The sequence below is a fragment of the Coturnix japonica genome, chromosome 5 (genome assembly GCF_054131305.1).
Source record: "Coturnix japonica strain WE chromosome 5, WE-NBRP24, whole genome shotgun sequence".
In the NCBI taxonomy this organism is placed as follows: Eukaryota; Metazoa; Chordata; class Aves; order Galliformes; family Phasianidae; genus Coturnix; species Coturnix japonica.
The window spans coordinates 2,238,337-2,256,397 of record NC_140667.1 but is presented as its reverse complement, the minus strand read 5'-3'; the positions used below and the strand labels follow the sequence as shown (position 1 = coordinate 2,256,397).

At 54.7% G+C, this 18,061-nt stretch overlaps 2 protein-coding genes across 4 annotated transcripts; one reads left to right on the top strand and one right to left on the bottom strand.

Annotated features, from left to right (window-relative positions):
• Positions 1-42: 42 nt before the first annotated feature.
• On the bottom strand, positions 43-3,759 carry TKFC (triokinase and FMN cyclase). 2 transcript variants are annotated; one of them, XR_014946274.1, is made up of 17 exons: positions 3,478-3,759; positions 3,204-3,393; positions 3,010-3,120; positions 2,766-2,947; positions 2,616-2,694; positions 2,309-2,398; positions 2,165-2,199; positions 2,006-2,090; positions 1,845-1,934; positions 1,659-1,775; positions 1,384-1,503; positions 1,149-1,286; positions 834-1,046; positions 651-754; positions 549-582; positions 385-474; positions 43-284 (listed from the first exon to the last, which is right to left on the bottom strand). XR_014946274.1 is itself a non-coding variant. In XM_015863198.3 (17 exons), the coding sequence occupies exons 1-17, from the start codon at positions 3,481-3,483 to the stop codon at positions 132-134; spliced, it is 1,731 nt and encodes a 576-aa protein (XP_015718684.1). In that variant the 5' UTR covers positions 3,484-3,759; the 3' UTR covers positions 43-131. The 2 variants fall into 2 exon arrangements, 1 of the variants encoding a protein (XP_015718684.1); XM_015863198.3 differs by having other exon boundaries at positions 834-940.
• Positions 3,760-3,869: 110 nt separating this feature from the next.
• DDB1 (damage specific DNA binding protein 1) lies at positions 3,870-17,375 on the top strand. 2 transcript variants are annotated; one of them, XM_015863191.2, is made up of 27 exons: positions 3,870-4,019; positions 4,638-4,786; positions 4,869-4,985; positions 5,395-5,616; positions 7,454-7,568; positions 7,658-7,755; positions 8,942-9,100; positions 9,481-9,564; positions 9,907-10,023; positions 10,319-10,421; positions 10,567-10,642; positions 10,722-10,830; positions 11,003-11,181; positions 11,279-11,442; positions 11,528-11,635; positions 11,985-12,192; positions 12,616-12,711; positions 12,927-13,038; positions 13,216-13,339; positions 13,648-13,812; positions 14,131-14,225; positions 14,366-14,536; positions 15,448-15,557; positions 15,717-15,886; positions 16,069-16,171; positions 16,499-16,622; positions 16,714-17,375. In XM_015863191.2, the coding sequence occupies exons 1-27, from the start codon at positions 3,959-3,961 to the stop codon at positions 16,795-16,797; spliced, it is 3,423 nt and encodes a 1,140-aa protein (XP_015718677.1). In that variant the 5' UTR covers positions 3,870-3,958; the 3' UTR covers positions 16,798-17,375. The 2 variants fall into 2 exon arrangements, with proteins under 2 accessions (XP_015718677.1, XP_085404121.1); XM_085547995.1 differs by lacking the exons at positions 3,870-4,019; positions 4,638-4,786; positions 4,869-4,985; positions 16,499-16,622; positions 16,714-17,375 and having other exon boundaries at positions 10,153-10,421; positions 16,069-16,247.
• The last annotated feature ends 686 nt before the right edge of the window (positions 17,376-18,061 follow it).

Genomic DNA, 18,061 nt, shown 5'->3' with positions numbered 1-18,061 from the left:
CCACCTCCACGTCCCTCTCTGTGTGAGAATGGATGCTGAAGCTGGACCGCAAAGGTTTATTGGGGGAACACAGGGTGTGCTGACACCTCTGCCATCACTACCATGGCCTTGGGGAGCTGCAGGGGGATAGCTCAGTCCTGCAACCCCTCCAGCACAGCTCGCAGCACTGCTGCCGCTGCCACAGCCCCAGGATCAGGCTGCAGCAGCTGGGCTGAGCTGATGTAGCTGGCTCTGCCTGCACCAGCCTCCATGTGCCGAGTAGACTCTGCTGCTGCCTCTGCACTCTGATGAGAAACACAGGTGTGCTCAGCACATGGCTGGGACAAACAAGGCAGCCCCAGATGTCACCTGGGTGCCACTCATCTTAAGACTCCATCTCCATACCTCCACAGCAGAGGTCAACACTGTCAGCAGGTCGGCTCCGGGGCTGCGGAGGGCATGCAGTGCCTGTGCTGCTGCATGCAGTGCATCCAGCTGGGAGACACAAGCAGGAGATGAGCACAGGGACCCACACCAGAGACTCTGTCCATCAGCCCCACAGCACTCACCATCGTCCTGTCGCCTGGGGCTGCTCCTCCGTACCTGCACAGGGAGCAGAGGGCTTGACAAAGTCCCACTCAGAGGGTACCAGGGGGATCCATTGCACTCACCGCTGCATGGCTTCAATACCAGCATCCACAGCGTCAGCCCACACTGGAAGGTCACTGCGGTTGTGCAGGGGGTGGGCGGCTGCTGTCAGGAACAGCCCATATAGCTGCCAGAACACATCAGTGCATGTGATGGGGGGACAGTGGGGGTCCTGAGACACACCCCCTCCCCTCACTGGGGCTCACCACGCCAGAGGAGCCACCCATCTTGTCCAGCAGGAGGTCGGCCAGAGCAGAGAAGAGATGAGCTGGAGTTGGAGGCAGGGGCTGGGCACGCATCCATTCCTGGATGGCTGTGGTGTGGAGAGAAAGGGCTGGGGCAACCTCCAAAGGAACCCTCAACTGCCCTGGGGGTCTCTGCCTCTCTTGGGAGCCAGCTGATCTTCCCCCATGCCTGGACTGGGGACAGTTGTGGGGACTCAGCAAGGAACAAATGGGGGGAACTTTGTCCTTGGAAGGAGTGCCCCAGCAGATGGCACTTCCCAGGGTGCCAGCACCCACCTCGGGCAGCTCGGGCGTGCGTGTGGCCGCAGTCCCCATCACCTGCTGCGCGGTCCAGCTCATTGAGCTTGTCCTGCAGGCTCAGCAGGGTGCTGCACACTCGTGCCAGCACCTTCTGTGCTCGCTCCATGCCAGGCCCTGAGGAGAAGAGACATCACCCCCTATCCTCAAAGTAGCTAGGGAAACTGAAACACGAGTAGGTGACAGTATCCTCTCTCTCTACTGCTGCCCATACCTGTGCTGGGCACCTGCTTTGCTGTCTTCATTCCCTCCTTCGGTGCTGCCACCTCTGGTCTCTGGCTCGTGGCAGGTCCCGTGACCACATTGGGCCATGCCATGGCAGTGGTCTCAGCATCTGGAGCAGCACAAGGGGAGAGTGAGCCCAATAGACATACTCCATCACAGCTAGCATCCAGGTACAGGTGCTGCATGCCCACAGGGGCCAGTGTCTCAGGCCACCCTACACACTGACGTGATCCCATGTCACCTCCCCATGTTGCAGGCGCTCACCAATCAGCCTCAGCAGCTCCTCATCCACCAGCAGCAGGGTGAGGGAGATCCCAGCCATCTCCAGCGCAGTCATGAAGGAGCCCACCAGTGCCCGAGCGATACAGATGCCACGTTTCTCTGCAGGAATGGGAAGGATGTAAGAGAGGAGGTCCCCAGAAAGCCCCCATGAGGTTCCCCATGACTCACCCAGACTGCGCACAGCCACACCAGCCACAATGCTCAGCTCCAAGCAGGACAGACCACCCAGGTTGTTCACCACCAGCACCACAGAGGCTCCTACAGAGCAGGGAGCAAAGTGAGAGCCCCACTTGGGGCACAAGAGGTGCACAGGGGCCAGGGAGACTCACCGGGACTCAGGGGCAGGTGAGAGGCGTTGGAGGGGTCAGTCATGTGTGTCAGCATTGTCTCCACCGCCTCATCCACTGGCATCACCTGGGGAGCACAAAAGGAGCATGAGGGCAGGGAGGGGGCTCAGGGGGAGGATGAGGTGAGAGAATGATGCTCACTTTCATTCTGCGCACGCCAGCTTCACCGTGGATCCCTGCAGGAATGTGGCAGTATCACCCCATGCTGATGCCTGGGATTGGGGCAAGGGTCACGTGGACCCATGCCCCCCCGCAGCTTGGCACAGGGAGGGGGCAGCTCCTCACCTAGCCCCAGCTCCATCTCATCATTAGCCAGCTGGAAGGTGGGCTTGGAGCCAGGCACGCTGCATGGCGACAAGCTGAGCCCCAGAGTGCCTGCAGGAGGGGGAAAGCAGAGAGGGATGCATGCCAGATTTCAGGGCAGGCATTGGGCACGTGAGTGATTGGATGGGGAGGCAGAAGGGCAGCTTCGTCCCAAGCACGCTGCAGGTGCATGGGGTGCTGAACTTCACCCTGTGCTGGTGTCTCTTATCAGGCACTGTGGAGGAACAGGGATGGGGTTGGGGACAGGGATCAGGCCCCGTGCACATACCCATGGCTTTGGTGAGTGCTGACACCCTTGTGACAATCTCATCCAAGCTTGCCCCTGCCTCAGCCATGGCTCCAGCCACCTACAAACGGGCATCGATGGGTGAGGGACGCCCACATGTCAACCAGAGAGGGGCACTGCTTCCCCACAAACCTTGTGCACAAGGACAGTGCCACACAACCCACGACGCCCGGCTTTCTTCTGGCTGGTGAAGGCACAGTCATCACCCACCACCACCATCTGTACATCGGCCCCCTCTGCCCGTGCCCGCTCCAGCGCCAGCCCAAAGTTCAGGCGGTCCCCGGTGTAGTTCTTCACGATCAGCAGCGTCCCCACTGCGAGCAAGAAGTCACACCACAGCCACACGGTGTCCCCACGCCCCACAGTGTCACCATACCTGCACCAGCCTCTGTCACCGCCCGGATGGCCATCAGGATGCTGCCCACAGCAGGAGAGGTGAAGATGGCCCCGGCCACCACGCCGCTCAGCATGCCCTTCCCAATGTAGCCTGCAATGGGCACAGGGGGGACTCAGGGATGCCCAAGGGGCACCAAGTGGGCACCAAGGGCATGGGTGGGCATGGGCACTCACCTGCATGAGCGGGCTCGTGGCCGGAGCCCCCCCCGGAGAGCAGTGCCACACGTCCCCGCAGGGCAGCCAGGTCAGAACGCAGTGCCACTCGGTGTCCCTGCAGCAGTCGTATCCCGGGGTTACATGCCACCAGCCCTGCCAGAGCATCCTCAGCACAGCTGGACACCGAGCACACCAGCTTCTTGGGGACCTGTAGGCACAAAGGGGGGGCTGGATGGGGGTGGGGGGTGTCTGGGGAGCAGGGTGTGGGGGCTGCGTGCTGCCCTGGGCTCACCTCCATGGTTGGGGTGTGTGTGGCACCAAGAGGACGCGGGGCTGTGTCCGCTCCCCACAGCCTTCAGCCCCAGGTCCAAACTCTGTGTGGGAGTGAGGGAGGCCAAGGTCCAGCCTCCCTCAGCGGGGTGGGCCCCGCCTGGCCTGGGTGCAGCCCACACCTGGGGGCACAGCCCCACACACCACCCCCACACTGGGGGGACAGCGACCTACACACTACAGGGCGCTGCTGGCAGGGAGGCCCATCAGGAGGGTCCCCTTCCCGACAGTGAGGCCCCGCCCCGAGCTCCCAGGGCCGCCCCCCAGCTGCCGTCTCGTCTGCCCCTCCGCGGTCCTCCACAACGGCCAGAGCGGCGCGGTCCGCTGACTTCCGGTGACGTCCGCACGGCGGGCGGAAGGGGCGGTGGAGTGGCCGCGCTAGGCCGCAGCTCCCGGTGCGCGCCGCGTTCTGGCCGGTTTCGGGACTCGTCGCCGGTTCCGCCATGTCGTACAATTACGTCGTGACGGCGCAAAAGCCGACGGCCGTGAATGGCTGCGTTACCGGTACCGGCGGGACGGGGCCGGGCTCAACGTTCACAGCGGGATCGGCGCGGCCTTGCGTTCTGGGGGGGCGCTGAGGGCCTCCGGGGGGGGTTGTAGGGAGATGGGGTCGGTGAGGGAGCGGGGTGTTGGGGGGTGTCAGAGGGGAACTGGGGGTGATGGTTGTGCTGAGGGAACGGAGGGGCGGTCTGGGGGGGAAAGGAGGATCCTGGGTGGTGTTTGTGGGTGCAGGGAGGGCTCTGGGAGTGTCTGTTATCCAATGGTGAGCACTGGGGTGCAGTGAGGGGTAGCGGGGTGTGTCTGGGGTTGCCTTGAGGTTCTAGGGGGGTGTGAAGGGTTTGAGGGCTGTTTTCTTGAGGGGACATAGAGCAGGGAGCTGGAGAGGGGCAGGGTGTTTCCATGGGGGCTTCTGGGTTCCAAAGGTGGGGGGTTGAGCTGAGCAGAGCTGTGGGTTTTGCTCTTTAGGGATGCAGTGGGGAGAGGTCTTTTCCTCTGTCCAGCTGTGAAGCTGGTTGCAGTGGGGCTGGCAGGACCTTGAGTGCTGGAAGCTGAATTTGAGTTGGGGGATCAGCAGGATCCCAGGGCTGGAAGCTGACAACGCGTCTTTTTCCCTCCCCCAAGGGCACTTTACCTCAGCAGAGGACCTGAACCTGCTGATCGCCAAGAACACAAGGCTGGAGATCTATGTGGTGACGGCTGAGGGGCTGCGGCCTGTCAAGGAGGTGGGCATGTATGGCAAGACAGCCGTCATGGAGCTCTTCCGCCCCAAAGTAAGTCTGCTCAGGGTAGGGGACAACTCCTTGCAACCCCTCCTGAGAGCCCTTGTGACCCTCCATTCCTCCCTCCCTGCAGGGCGAGAGCAAGGATCTGCTCTTTATCCTTACGGCCAAATACAATGCCTGCATCCTGGAGTACAAGCAGAATGGTGACAACATTGACATTATCACCCGTGCCCATGGAAATGTGCAGGTGAGCCATGTCACCACGCCTACTCAAGGTCAAATCTTTCTGGGAGGGTTATGAACCATGTGTTTCTCTGGTATTTTGTTGCTTGTTAGTCAAATGACTTAAACAATTTCCATCACCTGTCAAATCAAGCTGTTTCCAGGCTTGTTCTTAGTGAAGCTGAGCAGGGGATTATAGTCAGGAGGTGTAAGTGGGCACATCCTGTCAGTGTGTTTGAAAATGAGAACTTAATCTTTCTACTTCATGGTTCTGCCTCATGACATACAGAGGAGCTGATAGCAGCTACTTCCAGCTGGGGCTGTGGATGATAACAGTGCTGGATTTCCATTGGGTGGGCTCTGCTCAGGAGTATCAAAGCACTTCACAGCTCACTGCTTTTTCTCTTGCCCACCTCCATGGATCTCCCTTTCAGGATCGCATTGGTCGTCCCTCAGAGACCGGCATCATTGGCATCATTGACCCAGAGTGCCGGATGATTGGCCTGCGGCTCTATGATGGCCTCTTCAAGGTCATCCCCCTGGACCGTGAGAACAAGGAGCTGAAGGCTTTTAACATCCGCCTGGAGGAGCTCCAAGTCATCGATGTCAAGTTCCTCTATGGCTGTCAGGCCCCAACCATCTGCTTCGTCTATCAGGTGCCTTGTTCTTGATCCTGAAATCAGAGTTTCCAAGGGTCTTCGAAAAGGGTTGAAGCATTGGCAATGTCTTGAAGCTCGCTGAAAGCGGTGCTGTAAGGATGGGTGGGCAGAGCAAGAGATGGTTCTGGCTCCTGCAGGCTTGTTCTGTAGCTGAAGGAAGTCTTCCTGGGCCAGCACAGGATGGTGGTGTGAATTCAGTTTTTCACTGCAGTTCTTAGTTCTCACAGAATCACAGAATGGCCCAGCTTGGAAGGGACCTCAAGGATCTCCAACCCCTGTGCCACAGTCACCAACCTCTGCATTTCATACCAGTCCAGGCTGCCCAGGGCCCCATCCAACCTGGCCTTGAACACCTCCAGGGATGGACAGGGCATCCACAGCCTCTGGGCAGCCTGTGCAAGCACCTCACTACTCTCAGAGTAAAGAACTTCCCCCTGACATCCAACCCAAATCTTCTCTCCTTCAATTTAAAACCATTTCTCCTTGCCCTGCTGTGAAAGAGATGGCTCCCCTCCTGTTTATAGGCTCCCTTTACCATGTGGCAGCAGCACTCTCCTTTCTCAGAATCACAGAATGCTTGGATTGGAAGAGACTTCCAAGCCCACTCAGCCCAACCACTGTTCTGGACAAGCTTGCCCAACCTGGCCTTGAGCACCTCCAGTGATGGGGCATCAGCACAAGCTACAGCTCTCCCCTGTCATCTATGCCAGCTTTCAGAACATGTGGCAATGCTGCCTCTGTCTGAATGAGGAATGTATGTGGAGTCTTTATCCCCCACACCCACACTGACAAATCTGCATTTGGAATAAAACTCTCAGCCCATCCTCACTCCAGAACTATGCAGCGAGGGTGGCTGATGATGCTTTCAGAAGGCTTTGAATTGCTTCACGGGTGACTTCCTCAGAGCCAAGAAACCTGATGGTGGTGTGTAGCTCTGAGAAGGGCTGCTGTTGTTGTATGGGGAAACTGAGGCAGAGCAGAACTGCGATTTGGCCAAAATCTTAAACTCAGAGTTTAGGCAGAAGCACAAGTTTCCACTTCATCCTCAGAGGTATCATAAAGGAGGAACTCAAGCTCTGCATGTAGTCAGCAAGTGAGAAAGGTCTTGTCTCACAGGATCTAACATTTCCGTGCTACAAACTAAACTGGAAGGAAAGCTGTTAGCGATTTGTTCATTTTAAGCAGGTATTGTGCAAATAAAGAGTAAATGAATATCTGCCTCTGTGTCTACCAACTGCGTTTCATCCCTGCAGCAGTTGTGTCTGACTCATGAGGCCTTACGTAAAGCACTGGGGTTAGGCTGTCCCTGGGAGCCTGACTGTGTGTGGAGGGGGAATGTATCCAAGCTGCTGCTTTGTCTAATTCCTTCTCAGTTTGTTAATCATTATCACGGGATTTGGATCAAGGAGAATAGCAGCGAGTCTCTGAGATAATCTTTGTGTAGGTTTGAAACCGGAGGAGAATACCACAGAGATGAGCAAGTTGGTTTAAAACCAAACAAACTCCAAAGGCTCGAGAACTGCTGTTGTAAGGAATAAAAAGGTCCAGAAATGCCAAAGTGGTGTTAACAATTCCTTTGCCGTTTAATGGTCTCACTTCAGCTGTAAAATGGACAGGATATGTTCCAGCTGTGCTAGTTCCTCCTCTCCTGCAGAGCTGTTTCCCCCCTCCTCTGGCTTCCCCCTCTCTGTCAGCTGGTGCTGCCCTTTACTTCTTGCAGCACTGGACTGAAGTGTTCTTTGCATGCTGCTCCTCAGCTGTGCCTCAGGACTCTCTACTGCAGTGCATGTGAGGCTGTTGCCTGCTCATGTGATATTTGTGCTTTCTCTTACAGGACCCTCAGGGTCGCCATGTCAAAACATACGAGGTTTCGCTGCGTGAGAAGGAGTTTAACAAAGGTCCTTGGAAGCAGGAGAATGTTGAGGCCGAAGCCTCCATGGTCATTGCAGGTTAGTCCTGCTGCATGTGGTGTTTTCCCTTCCTTTTCATGCTCAGTTATGGTGCACAGGTTCACTGATAAGACTTCTCCCCTGCATAGTGCCAGAGCCTTTTGGAGGTGCAATCATCATTGGGCAGGAGTCCATTACCTACCACAATGGAGATAAATACCTGGCTATAGCTCCACCCATCATCAAGGTAACACCTTAACTGTGCATTTCATCATAGTATCATAGTCTTGTGCGGGTTGAAAGGGACCTTAGAGATCATCGAGTCCAACCCCCGTGATTCAAGCCTCCTGTGTAGCAGAGCGGCACTTCTACCACTTGCGCCACAGGGGGATTTGAACCCGGGCCCCAGTGTTGCAAAGCAGCATTCCTACCACTGCGCCACCGGGGCACACAGTTCCTGCTTTAGACACTACTGAAATTCGCAGCTGAACATCATTGAATCCAGCAAATATTCAGTTGCCTGCTGGTTGAATTGCTATTGCTATAATTCCTCGCTGTGTGTAAGGAGCAGTGCAAGTAGGAAAGCTCTCTCATTTGAAGACTTTTGGTGACTTTGGACTTAATGATAGTAGGTGTTTCTCAGTCTGTTGTTTATCTCTCTGGAACAGCTTGTGGCTTCTCAGGAGTCTGTAAGCTGGAACCTTCTGCTGTGTTTGTGGTGCTGTGTGTTTGTGATGGTGGGTCTCTGTATGGCAGTAACCATTGCTGTGCTGTGCCCAGGAATCCTCCTAACCTGGGAGAGCTCGGAGTCAGGAATTCCATCTGTTCTTGTCTTTAGCTGTAGCCTGGTAGAGCTGCCTGCAGGGCTTGGTGAGTGTCAGTGTTCTTCCCAACGCCCAGTCTGCATTTTGGGGTGTGAGGGATGTTTGTGATCCCTGTAGTGATGGCAGTGCGTGCTTGTTCTGGCTTTGTGGAGTTCTTGGAAACGGTGCAGTAAAGCTGAAATCTTGTTAGGGCCCCAGAGAAAAGGATTAATTAGGAAATAATGAGTGGTTTGAGCATTGGTCCAGGCCAGAGCCTGGTTTCAGTTCAGGCAGTGAGAGATATGAATGAGCCCCTTGGAGACTCGAGTCTGTGTGAGTATGGTTGGGGCACTTGTTCAAAGCGAAAAAGACTGACAAAGTTAGTGACAGAGCTTGAGCTTGTGGTTTTGTCAGAGGGATGGGCCGGTTCCCACATTCAGATGGTGCAGGAAGCACAAATGGCCCAGCTGAGGTGCTGCTCAGGGCTGAAAGAGGACCTTAGCTGTGACCAAAAGGTCCTTTCAGGGCAAATCCATGCAGAGGAGTGCCATGCCTGGGATTTAGCTGTGGTTTCATGCCCCTCTGGAGTTGTTCCAGCAGCTTCCTAACAATTCCTTCATTTGCATGCAGCAAAGCACGATTGTGTGCCACAACCGCGTGGATCCCAATGGCTCCCGTTACTTGCTGGGGGACATGGAAGGGCGCCTCTTCATGCTGCTCCTGGAGAAGGAGGAGCAAATGGATGGCACAGTCACCCTGAAGGACTTGCGTGTGGAACTGCTTGGTGAGGTAAGATGCTGCTGCACCACCTACAGTGTCCCTGCCACTTCTCCCTGGGGGGCCAGGGGGCTCTGCAGGCTGCAGATGCCAAATAGGGGAAGTAGCTCCTCTGTGGAGCACAGCCTGGGGTGATGTTTTTTTTCCCCACAGCTGTCAGCTCTGAACTTTCAGTTGCCAGACACGGGGAGTTCCCTGCCTGTGCACCTGACTGTTCATCTTGCACACTGTCCCTCAGGGATGCTGGGATTCTCTGTGGGTTCTTTAAAGGGATTAAATTTACCTCCCCATGCATTTCTGTTACACTGCGGTTCACGTGTGATCCTTGGGGAGCATGGCAGGGCCTTTTTCACCTTCTCATGGTGGTTCATCTGCACCGTCTCAATTCCCAGACATCCATTGCAGAGTGCTTGACCTACCTGGACAATGGTGTGGTGTTTGTTGGCTCTCGGCTTGGGGATTCCCAGCTTGTGAAGGTGAGTGGTGACATTTCTCTGGCTTAGTCCTGCGTTCAAACAGGATTTTATACGTGCTTGCTTTCATCCTGACTTCAAGAATGATCAAACACTGAACAGGCTGCCCAAGAACATGGTGATTCATCCCTCCTTGGAGGTGTTAAAGAAATTACACTGGGGGATGTGGTTTGTGGGCATGGCAGGGGATGGGTTGGGGTTGAACTTGATGGTCTTAGAGGTCTTTTCCAGCTTGTATGATTTTATGAGGTAGACACATATATGGGGAGAAACTTCCTTTTCCCTACATTCTTTCTGCTTGCTGGGCCCTTCTTGTTGGAAACTGATAGTTGTGTTTGTTCATAGCTCAACGTGGACAGCAATGAGCAAGGCTCCTATGTAGTGGCTATGGAGACTTTCACCAACCTCGGTCCCATCGTTGATATGTGTGTGGTAGATCTGGAGAGACAAGGCCAAGGGCAGGTAATGTTGATTCTGCCTTGCCTATCTCTGCGCTGCAGATGTCTGGTTCTGGCAGATGTGTGTGGTGTGTCCATTGAAGGAATGGACTATGATTCATTTATCAGGGATTTAAGTCTTGTCCTTATGCAGGGAAGGCTTTTATGTCTTGCACTGGGTGGGAAGGATCCTGTTTTCACGAGGAAGGGTTTCCTCTCCTTCACTGGGGAAGGATCAGCAGCCAAAGAACTTCCTTTGAAAAGCATGGATGATGGGGATCCCAACTTCTCCAGTTGGTAAATACCTGCTTTTCCTCCAGCTGGTCACATGCTCAGGTGCCTTTAAAGAGGGGTCACTACGGATCATCCGGAACGGCATTGGGATTCATGAGCATGCCAGCATTGACCTTCCAGGAATTAAAGGTGTGTGAGTTGGTTCATTCTTTCATATACAACCCACGACCTGAGGGGTCCCAGTGGGGACATATCTCTTGGCTGGGCTGTGGGCAGGGGAATTGCAGCCCCCTTTTGTATTATTCACTGTGAGCACATGGTCTTTCTGTTGCAGGCTTGTGGCCCCTGAGGTCAGATTCTCATCGTGAGATGGACAATATGCTGGTGCTGTCCTTTGTTGGTCAGACCAGGTGAGCTGGGGTTAAGGCCATGCCAGACTCTCAGCCTGGTACGACAGGATTGGAGCATGAGATCCTCTTTCCCTTCTAGGGTTCTTATGTTAAATGGAGAGGAGGTAGAAGAAACAGAGCTCACAGGGTTTGTGGATGATCAGCAGACCTTCTTCTGTGGCAACGTGGCACATCAGCAATTGATCCAGGTAACACCCCTTCTAGAGATGCTTTTCTCCTTGTGATTCCATAGCTCTTCTTAGCTGGGGGTTATTTTAGATCTGTGCTGCTCATTGAGGCAGGGTCTGCAGTGCTTCCCTAGGCTGATGTCAGAGAGGAGGTGTTGTCCAGGCTCTCAGGAGGGGTATTTTCTCTCCTCAGATCACCTCTGCCTCTGTGAGACTGGTCAGTCAGGAGCCCAAAGCCCTCATGAGCGAGTGGAAAGAGCCCAACGGGAAGAACATCAGCGTGGCTTCCTGCAACAGCAATCAGGTGGTGGTAGCTGTGGGACGAGCCCTCTACTACCTGGAGATCCGACCTCAGGAGCTCAGGCAGATCAAGTAGGTGCCCACCCCTCCTCCTGGCTCAATGGTTCACAGCCTTGTTGTCTTCAGGCTTCCTGACTGACACTTCTGTCTGATTTCTGCTTCCTGCCAGCTGCACAGAAATGGAGCACGAAGTTGCCTGCCTGGACATCACTCCTTTGGGGGACACTAATGGTATGTCCCCTCTGTGTGCAATTGGACTCTGGACTGACATCTCTGCCCGCATCCTAAAGCTGCCTTCCTTTGAACTGCTGCACAAAGAGATGCTAGGAGGAGGTAGGGCTCTCCTGGGACTGCTGCCAGCAGAGACCGACCTGGTGGAGCCACGAGTGACATCAGCCTTCTCTTCTGCTCTCTGCAGAAATTATCCCTCGCTCCATCCTGATGACAACCTTCGAGAGCAGCCATTACCTTCTGTGTGCCCTGGGGGACGGTGCTCTCTTCTACTTTGGGCTCAGCCTTGAGACAGGTGACTACAGGACCTACCATATGGCGGGCTACTGGGGAGGGTGTTTAGATTTGTGCTCACTTGCTTGTGGTACCATTTTGTTTTGTTTTTCCCAATCCTTCTGGAGGAGATCTGTCTCTTTACCAAGTTTTTCCAGTAGTTCCTTCTTCCCCACTAAGACAGGGTGGGGATTGGCTGTGGGCACTGTAAGTGGATTTCTCCAGGGAACTGTGGAGAAAGGAACGTGGTGCTTCCATCCACTTCTTTGCTGACAGCAGGATGCAATCACTCACACTCGTTTCCTGCAGACATATCTCAGCCATGTAGCTCTGTGTTGTCCTGCTCCCAGCCTGCTGCTCCTTTCCTGTAGGCTTGCTGAGTGACCGTAAGAAGGTGACCCTTGGCACTCAACCCACTGTCCTGAGGACTTTCCGTTCCCTGTCCACCACCAATGTGTTCGCCTGCTCTGATCGCCCCACCGTCATCTACAGCAGCAATCACAAGCTGGTCTTCTCCAATGTGAACCTGAAGGAGGTGAACTATATGTGTCCCCTCAACTCAGATGGGTACCCTGACAGGTGAGCCCGCCCCACAGGAGGGAACTTGGGGCTCTGTGTTGGCACAGACTGTATGGAGAACATCCTGCTCAGCCCTGGTGGTACATCCACCTTGTCCAGAGGGTGTGCCTGCCTGGCACTGACTGATTGTGAGAAAGCCTTCTTCGTAGATACTCTCACAGCATACAGCAGTCGTGGCCTGGGTTCTTCCGGGGCACTCATTAGTCCTTTGTACTGTTGGTGGATCTCACATGAGATGTTTGAGGTCTTAAGCATTTATCTCTCTCTGTACATCAGCAGCCATAGAAACTGCCCTAATCTGTCTGCTGTGCAGTGTAGGAAGGGGACCCTGATCAGCAGTTTGGGGGTCAGGGAAAGAAGAAGATTCTTAGCTGCACAAATGGCCTTATGAGCCCCATTGCTAACAGTTCTCCTCCTTTACAGCTTAGCTTTGGCTAACAACAGTACGCTGACAATCGGCACCATTGATGAGATCCAGAAGCTGCATATCCGCACAGTTCCCCTCTATGAATCACCCAGGTGAGCTGAGAGGTTATTTTTGAGGCCCATGCTCTGCTGTGGGGAGACTTTGCTGTGGGGAGAGCCTACTTTGTGGTGGGCTTGGTTAGCATGCAGGCTGAGTCAATGGGTTCTTGCTGAGAGCAGTCAGTACAAGTGGGCACTTCTGTTCATGTTGCCGCCCATTGGAGCAGCCCGTCCTGGCATCTCTGCTCACACAGCTCTTTGTCCTGCAGGAAGATCTGCTACCAAGAGGTCTCACAGTGTTTTGGTGTGCTCTCAAGTCGTATTGAGGTACAAGACGCCAGTGGGGGCACCACTGCACTCAGACCCAGCGCCAGCACCCAGGTGAGGGGGCAGCTGCCAGCTGATCCCTGAGCTGTGTGTACTTCAGCTCCTCAGCCAAACCACGGTGCAGATTTTGCTGTTGCTCAGGCCTAGGGAGCTCCTCCCCCACTCATCCCCCTGGTCCCCAGTTTTCTCAGCCTGCGTGTACATGATATGACACATCTTCCTATGTCCTAGGCCCTGTCTAGCAGTGTGAGCACCAGCAAGCTGTTCTCCAGCAGCACAGCACCACACGAGACGTCCTTTGGAGAGGAGGTGGAGGTGCACAACCTGCTCATCATCGATCAGCACACTTTTGAAGGTACCGGCCCCACGTGCTGCCCAAATTCTGCTCAAGTGCCCATCAGCACATGGCTAAGAGCTCCACAGTCCTGTGATCTCATATGTTCACTTAGTAGGAATATTTTCCCTCCATCATCAGCCATCCAGCATCAGCCAAAGGGCATAAGTTTGAGGTGTAATGGTTGGTGGCACAGGATGGTGAGGGGATCATCAGACTCTGCACCTCATTCCGTTTTGGAGCTTTTAGCTGCTCGTCCCGTGCATGGGGGTGCTGCCTGCTGAACCCCAAGGGACTCAGCTGTTTCTGTCTTTCCCTCTTTGCAACAGTGCTTCATGCTCACCAGTTCCTACAAAATGAATATGCCCTTAGCCTGGTCTCCTGCAAGCTTGGCAAAGACCCAAACACCTACTTCATCGTGGGTACTGCCATGGTGTATCCTGAGGAGGCAGAGCCAAAGCAAGGCCGCATTGTTGTCTTCCACTACTCTGACGGTAAGAGCAAAGGTGTCTTGTCTGGCCAAGTCCAGCTGCTTGAGGGCAGTCAGGGAGATCCAGGCTGGTTCTGCAGGGGTTTGTCATTCTACTGTGGGCTGTCACTGCATGTCCTCTCCTCCCCAGCTGCCAGAGGAGCCCAGGAACTACATTCTGGGACTTGCTTTCTGTTGTCCTCCCCCATTCCTGCACTGCTTGCCCACAGATCCTCTGAGGCAGTGAGCAGTGTTACTTAGAGCAGCTCGTGCGAACCCTCTGCGGTTTGTTAGCCATGGGAGCACGGTGCAAATAACTGGGCCTGCTGTGGATTCATTGCAGGCAAGCTGCAGAGCCTGGCTGAGAAAGAGGTGAAGGGAGCTGTGTATTCCATGGTGGAGTTCAACGGGAAGCTGTTAGCCAGCATCAACAGCACGGTAGGGCCCTTGTGAGACCCCAGCTTCCTTCCCGAGCATGTGTCAGAACTGGAGGCTGTTGCAGCTGTGTGTGTTGAGGAGTGTGTCCTGGCTGGCACAGCTGAGTCCCAGCTCAGAACCTGGTCCCTTCCTTCCTCCAGGTGCGCCTGTACGAGTGGACAGCCGAGAAGGAGCTGCGCACAGAGTGCAACCATTACAACAACATCATGGCTCTCTACCTGAAGACCAAGGGAGACTTCATCCTTGTGGGAGATCTGATGCGGTCTGTCCTGCTCCTTGCCTACAAGCCCATGGAAGGAAACTTTGAAGAGGTATAAGTGCTGTTGGGTTTGCAGTGGTTTCAATAAGAAAAGACCTTGACATCGAGTCCAATTGTCAACTTGTCTGCCAAGTTCCTTTAGCATCACTTAGAATCTTAGAGTCATTTAGGATGGAACAGACCTCCAGGAAACAAAAGAACTCCACTTCTCCCATCACTTCACATGCATTGAAAGATGCTGTAATTCACCACAGTTCTCCTGTGTGTTTTCTGCCAGCCGTCAACACCAGGTGAACTGTAGGTGTGATAGTTTCTGTAACGTATGGAGCTGCTACATGTTAGGATGAGACAAGTTAGTGTTACAAATGCTGGGGCTTCCTTCAGGAAGTACATTGGCTTGGTCAGAGAGGTGCTGGGAGCTCACACTACTTGTTCCAATAGGCGTCAGACAGGGGAAACAGTGTTGAAGATGGAAAATGGAGGAGCCTGGCTCAGCCCACCTCACCCAGCCCTTTGGGGACAAGGGTATGGGGTTGCGCACAGAGAACAGGGTTACATGGTGGCATTCTTTTAGACAGATCCCCATGCTTCTTGGAGGGACAGATCCCAGACTTGGAGGACGTGCCAGGAGAGGGGAGCTGCCCAACACTGTGCAGTTGGGGTGGCTTATTGAGACTGGCTGCATCTGTCAGCAAATGCAGCATAGCTGGGGGTCGGACCAGGCGCTGGGGCCATCTGTGCACCTGTGAGAATGGCATTAGCATGGCCTGGCCTCATTTGCCCTGGCATCATCCAAGTGCAGCTTAGGCCAGAACCATCTTCACAGAGATAATTTATGCCTTTTGCTCAGTAGAGAGGTCAAACTGCATGTTGCCTCACCCACAAATGGAGCTGCTGAGTGGGACAAAGGTGCTTGATGACAGGACAGTGTGCTTCACTGCCCCTCCTCTTTTCCCTTTCCAGATTGCCCGGGATTTCAATCCAAACTGGATGAGTGCCGTAGAGATCCTGGATGACGACAACTTCCTGGGAGCAGAGAATGCTTTCAACCTGTTTGTGTGCCAGAAAGACAGGTGGGCTGGCAGGAAGGGGGTTGTATCAGTGCACAACAGGAGGGATGGGGCGTGTGTTGGGCAGGAAAATGGACAGAAGCGTGCCTAGCTCTGAGCTGGGATTTGGGGGAGCTCTCCTTTGCCCCCAGCACAGACTGAGCGGAGTACATTGGCTTTCAGTGCTGCCACAACTGACGAGGAGCGCCAGCACTTGCAGGAGGTGGGGCTGTCCCACCTGGGAGAGTTTGTCAACGTCTTCTGCCACGGCTCCCTGGTCATGCAGAACCTGGGCGAGACATCCACGCCAACACAGGGCTCCGTTCTCTTCGGCACAGTCAATGGCATGATAGGTGAGGGGCAGGGAGCACCTGGAGATTCCTTTTGTCTCTTCTTCTTTCCATCCTTGTCCCAGCCCTGTCAGACAGCAGCCTCCAGCTGTGGCCCTACCATTCCCTGCCTGCTGCCAGCTGCAGCATCGTGGTCTTAGGATTTGCAAGATGCTGAACTCTCATCACCGTGTTTTCCATTGCAGGGCTGGTAACTTCACTGTCAGAGAGCTGGTACAACCTCCTGCTGGACATGCAAAACAGGCTGAATAAAGTCATCAAGAGCGTGGGCAAAATCGAGCACTCCTTATATCCTTCTGTGGTCCAACTGGGAGCCATTGCTGGGGGCTGTTTTGTGAATTAAAGCGCACCTTGCAGGGCTGGAGGACAGACTGGGCTTTGTGGGAGTGCAAATGTTGGTTTCCCTTTGATCCCAGGAGATGGCTGTGTTTGAGGAGCTGCATGCAGTAAGGTCGACTTCCCTGGGTCTTCCTTACTACGTTTTTAGGGCTATTTTCTAGACTGTGAGGCAATGTTGTCATTCTGCTTCAGGCTACCCAGCAGAGGGGGCTTATTTCTATTTGTAGTGTGGGATTGATGTCTCTCAGTGCAGATTTGGCTCCTTGACAGTGCCACCTGGAGATCATTTCACACTGAGCGCAAGACAGAGCCAGCTACGGGCTTCATTGATGGCGACCTGATTGAAAGCTTCCTGGACATCAGCAGGCCCAAGATGCAGGAGGTGGTAGCAAACCTGCAGGTGAGAGGGGTGACACTGCTCAGAAACGGAGGCTGTGCTAAACCCCAAACACGTGCCCTGCTGTTTCTCCATTGCTTTCCTGTTACTGCAGATTGACGATGGCAGTGGGATGAAGAGGGAGGCCACCGTGGACGACCTGATCAAGATTGTGGAGGAGCTGACCCGCATCCACTAGCAGGATTTGGGGCTTTTCCCTGACACCTTCCTCCACGTAGGGCACAGGGCTTCATTCCCCTGGCTGGCTGCATTCAGAGTGGCCCTTTGCTGAGGGGGGGTGTCTGCAGGAGAGCAGTTTTTTAGGGATCTGGGGGGCACCACGCTGTTGCCAGCTTGGATTCACCAATCCTACGGACTTGACCAGAGCTGGGCTTTGCTGGTTGCTCTCACTTGGGGCGACCCACAGCAGTGCCCTTGCTTGGGTTCACGCTTAGCTATTGTCTTTTTTTTTCTTTTGTCTGCTTTTGGTTTTGATTCTTTTCGATCCGTCGTGGGTTTGGTTGGGGGTTTTTTGGTTGGTTGGTTGGTTTTGGAAGAGGAAACAGCTGCCTTGAGCACCAGGAGCCATCTGGGGTGGGGTGAGATCTGCAGGCCCAGAGCGTTTCTCTGCAGCTGGGGTTGGAAGCAGAGGGGGACAGCAGGACAGCACGCTCCCCTCTCTCTGCAGCACCTCATGCTCGCTCAGGGAGAGAGTTCCTGGGAAGCTCAGTCGGTTGTGGAGTCTGAGTTTTACCAAATAAAGTAGTCCAAAAGGAATGGTGCGTCTGCTGCCAGTGCCCTGCACTACTGAGCAGCACAGGTGTGTGGGATTCACATGCAGAATGGCCTGGGTTGGAAGGGACCCCAAGGATCACAAAGCTCCAACCCCCCCACCCCCCTTAGATACCAGACCAGGCTGCTGGGGGCCCCATCCAACCTGGCCTTGAACACCTCCAGGGATGGACGGGGCATCTACAGCCTCTAGCTGTTCCAGCACCACTCATAGTAAAGAACTTAAGGGTTCCTTCAACTTCAGGAAGGGTCCCTGCCTTCCCTGGAGCAGGAGGGGCAGGGAGTACAGAGCTGGGAGCTGGAAGGGCACAGTCAAGTTGGGCTCTGTCCAGGCTGGGGTCCTGCCCCTCATTCTCTGCGTGTAAAACAGAGATTAATCATTATCCTCCCGGCCTCCATTTGGCTCCGGGCTGCCTGAGCCCTGCCTTGCTGCTGTTGGGATTGCTGAGCAGTTGCCAAAATGCACGTGAGGGGGCTGGGGAGTCCCCAGCTGCCCTCTTCCCCGTGGGAATCCGTGGGGTTAAACAGGTCCCATCCCACACTTAGGGCTACCTAAAGAGGGGAGAATGGCACAGGACCCCACTCTGGGTTCTTTCCCCTCCTTATGCAACTCAGCTTTTTGCTCCAAAAGCTGCATGTGCACGTGAGCACCCTGGCCCCATGGTAGCACA